We start from the raw sequence: 6577 nt of genomic DNA on the forward strand, positions 1-6577 counted from the left end.
CTATCATGTGTTGTGTTTTTTCTAATTAGAGGTCCATATTTTGTCAGAGGGTTGTATTTTTCATTAATTCACCAATACTCAAAATATTGCTGATGATTTATTTTATGATATTAATTTATTCATATTTAATTCACTCATACAGACAGATAGTCCCTGACTTAACAATAGCTGGACTTAACAAAAAAAAATTTTTTTTTTTTTTACTTTATGATAGTTGGACAGCAATGTGCATTCAGTAGAAACCCATACTTCGAATTTTGGAATTTTGATCTTTCCCAGGTGATATGCCATATGACCCTCTCTTTTGATGCCAGGCAGTGGCAGCCATAGCTCCCCGTCAGCCTCACGATCATAAAGGTGAACATCTGGTACATTGACAACCATTCTGTCCCCATAGAGCTATGTTGTTTTTTTTTCACTTTCAATACAGTATTCAATAAATTACATGAGATAATCAACCCTCAAAACCAGTCTGTCTTCCAGTCTTCCCTCCTCCGTCTCCTTCACATTAACTATCCTAGAGCTGCAAGGTCATGACTGAGTTAGAGGAATGATCAGGGACAATCAATCCCTGCTCCCTTCCCCGTAAATGTGGGATGATGATGAGCAAATGCCCAGAGGACCCCATGTGACTTGGTACCCTACATTTATTAAAAGAGACAGCACCAAGCTACCCCTCTTGCTTTACCCAGCTGTCTTTGACCTCTGTAAGGTTTCAAAATGGAATTATTTGCAGACTTCAATGTTTATTTCCTGATCATTTCTCCAAAGACTGTTCTGGTGATTGAATATTTTGAAATCAATGAATGGGTGAGCTAGGAGGGTGACCTGCAGCAGAGGACCCTCTTACCCGGACCCTAAGAAGTTAAGAGTTGTCATCTCTGGCCTACCACAGGGTATGATCTTTATTATGACTGAAGCTCTTTTCAGCTAGAGCACTGGATGGGCTGCTGGCATGAAGAAAGGAGCCAGAGTACCCACCCTGGGGCATCTACCCACCCCATCCCCCTTTTACACATGCATGCACACTCATTCAAATATTCAAATAAACACTCTGCTCTTTTAACTCAACTCCAAGGAGGTTTGAATGAGAGGATAGAAGTAAATTTTAAAAGTCTTTAACCACCTTTGGGAACTCAAGTATTTGTTCTGAGAATACCAACGACATGTTCTGTCTGGAACAAAAAATGTTCCATTCTCAGACAAACAAAACAAATACAGGGACATTTAATTCTGAACAGAAATCCGAGGAAATTCTGTAGAAGAAAAGGAAGCCAAACTGCTTTATTTCCTGCTCCCTCCCCACCCCCATGCAGCTGACAGGCCAATCTCCAACCTTTAATCATTGCTTTTCTTCAGCTTCAAATGTCCTCTCTATGTCCCTGCTGCCCATCTAAATCGCCATTCCTGCCCGTCTAAATTGTACCCATATTTCTAGGTCCATCTCAAGTACTGTTTTGGTGAGGAAGTCTCTGAACCCCCAGCAGAGCTAAGCTTTCCATCCCCATGGATGCACTTTCTTGTAGCCATTGTTATGACATTCAGCTCTTCTTTCAGTGACTTAGTTGCCTTGTGGACATGACTTGTGTCTCTTTTTAGATGTCAAAATCATTAATGTTTCTAGCTTGTATATGTCATCTCAGCAGCCAGTACAGGGCTTGGCACACACTGGCACTCAAAAACATAAAATAAATGTGGCCATTTCCTAGTTTATTTATTTATTTATTTTTGTCTTTGTGGTAGATGGAAGTCATAATCTTAGTTTTCTGTCTACGCCTTCAGAAAGCTTGTCGGAGCCATCCCTCCACTGGTTGGTCCCGAGCCTCTATCAAATGGGCGTCCGGATTTGCGAAGAGTGGGGGCGGGGAGGGGAGTGCTGCAGAAAAGTCCCCACCCGCAGGCCTGTCTACTCAGAACTTGTCAAGTTGCTCCAGGGCACAGCTCGCCTGCACCGCGCAAACTGGAGCACACAGTGTTTCCCGGGCACCCGCTCCGCCCTCCAGGAACCGGGACCTCCCCGCTGCCAGCGCCTGGCGCACTCACTTTCTGCTAGTTCACAAAGTGAGCACGTCAGCTCCCCTTTTCCTATAGAGGCCGTGACCCGATGAAGTCTCTATTCAGCCCCTCTCACCTCTCTGCACCGGCTTCCTCCCGCAGGGCCGCCACTCCCCCGCGAATCTCTAGCGCGTGTTGGAGACAAGTATTTTGCCTCGGTGACACCTAAGCACAGAGTCGCGGTCCGGCTCCCGAACACCCACCGGCTCTGTCCGGGATGATGAACCATACAATGGCTCCACGGGAGGTACCCCTCCCGCGGGGCCTTTCTCTGGAGGGCGGATCGGGATTGTCAGTACTTTCTGGCGACTCCGAAAACGTTTCTTATTCCCAAACTAGGTCCCCTGCGCAACCACGCTGCAAGTCAGACGGCGCGCTGTGGCGGTCTCGCGCTCGAGGCGCAAAGGAAAGGTTTTGTGGGCGGCTCGCCCGGTTGGATGCACTTTGAAGACCCCTTCAAGAGCTCCGTGAAAGTCGCCGGAGTAAATGCGCTCAGTGGCAGCGCATCTCTGGCTGAGCTCCACTTCCTTGTGCCCCAATTTCTCTACATTCCTGATTCCTTTTTCCGCTTCTGGGCGTTCTCACCCTGCCCAGTGTTGAGAGCTTAAGGAGAGGAAGAAGTCTATGTGGGGAGAAGGGGACGCAGGCTGGCGGCGTGTTCCTGCGAGTCTGACCTCGGCCCCTTTGCCAGCGTCCTCTCTCCACCTGGGTTGAAGCCTTCCCTCACCGCAGACGGCCTCCCCTGCCCCGCCATTTCACCGGCTGTTCCTTTAGGCTTCTCCCAGTCCTGGTCCCTCCTACCTCTCATCCGATGGGCCCCCAGCATCGCCTAATCCGCTTTCCTCTTTCCCCATCCGGGGAAGGCCAGTTGGCAGTGACTGCGTCCCCTGCCCCCAGTCAGTAGGCGGAGCTGCTGGGCAGCGGGTCGTAGCGCCCCCCGCTGTAGACCACCACGCCAGGCGGGTAGTAGACCAGGTCAGGCTCCGCGGTCCGGTGGAGAGGTGCCAGGGCCTGCAGCCCCTGCTCCTCGGGCTCTGGCTTCGTGGTGGCCGTGAAAGGGCGCATGCTGGTCAGAGAGGGGGACGCGATGCGCCACAATAGACTCTTGAGCGCTTTGCGGAACTCGCGGCGCACCAGGCAGTAGAGGATGGGGTTGAGACAGCTGTTGGAGTGAGCCAGGCATACGCTCACTGGGAACGCATATACCTGGCACAGGAAATACTCTTGGCTGAAGGGCACGGCGTTGAACTTGATGAGGATGCTCCAGGTGGTGAGAGCCTGGTTGGGCAACCAACACAGGAAGAAGGAAAGGACCACGATGGTCACAGATTTGGTGACCTTCGACCGTCTCCGGGCGCTGGCTGCGGCCAGGCCGCCCTCGGCCGCTGAGGCTCCTCCTTCGGTCCCAGCCACACGGCGGTAGGAGATGAAACGCACCAGCAGAAGATAGCACAGGCTGGTGATGCACAACGGAAGCACGAAGCCTAGTAGCACCTTCTGCAAGTGGTAGAGGCCCAACCAGAACTGTCTGTCTCCTCCCAGCAACTTGTCTGGGAAGCGCACCAGGCACAGCTCCTCGCCCATCACCTTGATGGTGGTGGAGAAGATCGCGTTGGGCATCGAGGCCAGCGCGGCGGAGGCCCAGATCAGTACGCACAGTGCTTTGACTGAGAAGCAGCAGCTGTCCCCCAGGCTTTGGCCGCAGCATTCGCCCCGGCCATGCCCTCGGGTCCGGTGGCTCTTAAGAGCGGACGCCACCGAGTGGTAGCGCGCCACGCTCATGGAGGTGAGGAAGAAGACGCTGGCGTACATGTTCATGGACGTCACTAAGGATATGATCTTACACATGGCCTTGCCGAAGGGCCATTTAAAGTCGAGAGCATTTTCCACCGCCCAGAAGGGCAGGGTGAGTACGAACTGAAAGTCTGTCAGCGCCAGGTTGGTGACAAAGAGGTTGATGGAGGACTTGCGCCATCCCTGCTTACTCTTCATCAGGTAGAGCACCAGCAGGTTGCCAGTCAGCCCCAACGCGCAAACCACCCAGTACACCGCGCTGATGAGGATCCGCACCCGGGACTCGGTGTCCGCACTTTCTGCCCCGCCGGTGCCAGGGGGATGCCCCGGCGCCGCGCCGTCAGGCAACTCCAGTCCCAGCTCCCACCACAAGTCCTGGAGCTGCAGCGACTACGCGTTGCCGCTGGTGTTGGCCGCCTGCAGAAGGTACGGGATCAGACCAAAGAGTTCTGCGAGCTCGTCTCCGCCAGCCTCCTTATTCATGGTGACTGTCGTGGCTGCGGCGACTGCCTCCAAGTGCAGGTGCCTCTAGGTCATGTTCGGGGAGGGCGGAGGGCAGAAGTGAAGACCAAAGCGAGTCGAACTGTGGGGGTTCTGTCCCCGAGGGCGCAGGGCGTGCGTGGGCGCTTTCAAAGCCGCATCTGTAGATAGCCCCCGGGAACTGGGTGCCAAAGGCTCTCCCCGCGCGGGGTACACAGCCTTGGGGGCCGGAGTTGTGCTCGGCGTTTGTTCTGGAGGGGAGATCTAGAACTGAGCAGCGCAGCTCCTGAGGCGAGCGGTGGGCATCCAAGGATTCTCTGGCCAAGGTGGGAGTCTCTGGTCCTTGCTGTACGATCCAGACGTTCCCCCCACTGCCTTTTTTGGGCACTAGCTTATACCCATACCCACCCTGCCGCTCAGGACCGCTACAGGGGGCTCCCTCCTTCTCTTTCAAACCTTTGTCGGTTTCTCTGCAGCTTGGACGAGGTTTCTGTCCCTTGAAAGGAAAGAGAGAGATAGGAGAGTTCCGACTACCTTGCTCTGACTCCCTGGAGGTCTTTCGATGTCGACGTCGCTGCCTCGCGCATTCATCTCTCCACTGTTGTCAGCTCCCAGTGAGTTGTCAGCGGCGGCCACCCGAGTTATATTCGCACCCGCAAAGCCCGGGCTGCGGGCTCCCATGGAGCATGCGTAACCCGCGCGCGGACAAGAGGGGGGCGCTTTCCGAGGTGCTGAACTTCGCCACGCCCTCCGCGGGGAGGGGGAAGAGGTGGGGAGCTGGCAGAGCCCACCAGCTGATTCCCCCTTTCCACTTCAAAGTTTCAGGAGATGTTGTAACCCTTTATTTTCCCATGTTGCTGGAGAAAGTTGGCTTTGATTTGCAACCCCTTTTTCTTTCTTATTCCAAACGTAAACAGGTATTAGAATTTTTTTTCTTTCTTCCTTCCTTACTCCCACTTTATCTTTGAAATGATCCCATTCGATGAAAGGCGTTTCTAAAACTTCACGCTGTTGCCCATTTCTATTTTTGAAAGCAATGAGTAACCTCTTTTCAAGCCCAAACCTTAAGTCCGATCGATGATGGGCTTTAACCGGATACACAAAAACACAAGCTCCACTTCTCCTTCTACTTGGTGCCTGTGGCTGTCAGGATTTTCAAAGCATCCTCCTATTATCAAAACTCTGGGTTCAAGTGTTGCCCTCTGCCTTTGGTACATTCTTAGAACTGAGGCTAAGCAGAGACTGTATCATTGGTGAGCTGACTTCATAGACACTAGGTACCACCGGTCCAGCTCTCAGCCCAAAGCTCTTCCACAAATTGTTTATCCACATGACTCTCTTTACCTTGATAGATTGGAAAAGAGGATTCCATAGGCTATTTTTGGACTACCAGCCCCTTACTCTGACAACTGTTATGATCAGAACTCTTTAGCAGGTGTTTTTCAGACCAATGGGAGTAAATGCTAAGGAATCTTCTAAGTTACTTTGGACAAGGGGAACAGGTGTAAGCCATTTGAATTACTTCTCAGATTGCAGTTTGTTTAAATGCCAGTTCAACTGCTCTAGTGTAAATCGCACTTTTTAAGGGTGCATTTAAGAAATTTGAAATGTTTTCCTCACTGTCCCCCATAAAACTGAGATTAAAAAAAAAAATCTTAAGCGGGGCTCTCCTCTCTCCCGCAGAATCCACAACTTTACTTACAGTTCTCGAGAGGATGTGACTTTAAAGCAGAGGAGAAATTAAGCTACTAGTTTAAAAAGAAATGTGATACCCAAAACATATGAGGGGAAACCGAAACAGTCTGGCTGGATTCCAAAGCGAGAACCCAGTTCAAAGCCCAGAACGCGCTTCACTACAGACTCTGGACTTCTCCACTTGTCCGCTAGAGGGCGTCAGGACTTTAGTGAAGGAATGAACTAAAACCAAACCCCCTTTCAAACAGTTCTAATCTAGAGAAGCTCAGCGATGTTGGGACTATTGCTCCCAATCCACAGGGTTCCTTTGGGGACACCTCTTATTTCTGTATTTTTTACTAGTTTCACCTTCGAGCTCACTTTTGACTCATGTTTTACCAGTTCTTTCTCCATCAAATTTTTATCTCTCCTTTCTTTAAAAAATAGTAAAAAAAGAAAAAAAATATCAAGGTGCTGTTGAAAAGGAAGACTAGGGCATACCCTGACAGCCCTTTGCCTTGGTTTTTACGTCTGTTAATGGAAGTAATTATAGTTGCAAATATTTTGAGGCTTG

At 51.1% G+C, this 6577-nt stretch overlaps 1 protein-coding gene across 1 annotated transcript; it reads right to left on the reverse strand.

Annotated features, from left to right (window-relative positions):
• Nucleotides 1-46: 46 nt before the first annotated feature.
• On the reverse strand, nt 47-5082 carry RXFP3 (relaxin family peptide receptor 3). The gene is given in 1 exon segment (XM_032337651.1): nt 47-5082. A coding segment is annotated over 1 exon segment (1380 nt). The 5' UTR covers nt 4333-5082; the 3' UTR covers nt 47-2952.
• Nucleotides 5083-6577: the final 1495 nt, after the last annotated feature.

The sequence above is a fragment of the Mustela erminea genome, chromosome 3 (genome assembly GCF_009829155.1).
Source record: "Mustela erminea isolate mMusErm1 chromosome 3, mMusErm1.Pri, whole genome shotgun sequence".
Classification (NCBI taxonomy): Eukaryota; Metazoa; Chordata; class Mammalia; order Carnivora; family Mustelidae; genus Mustela; species Mustela erminea.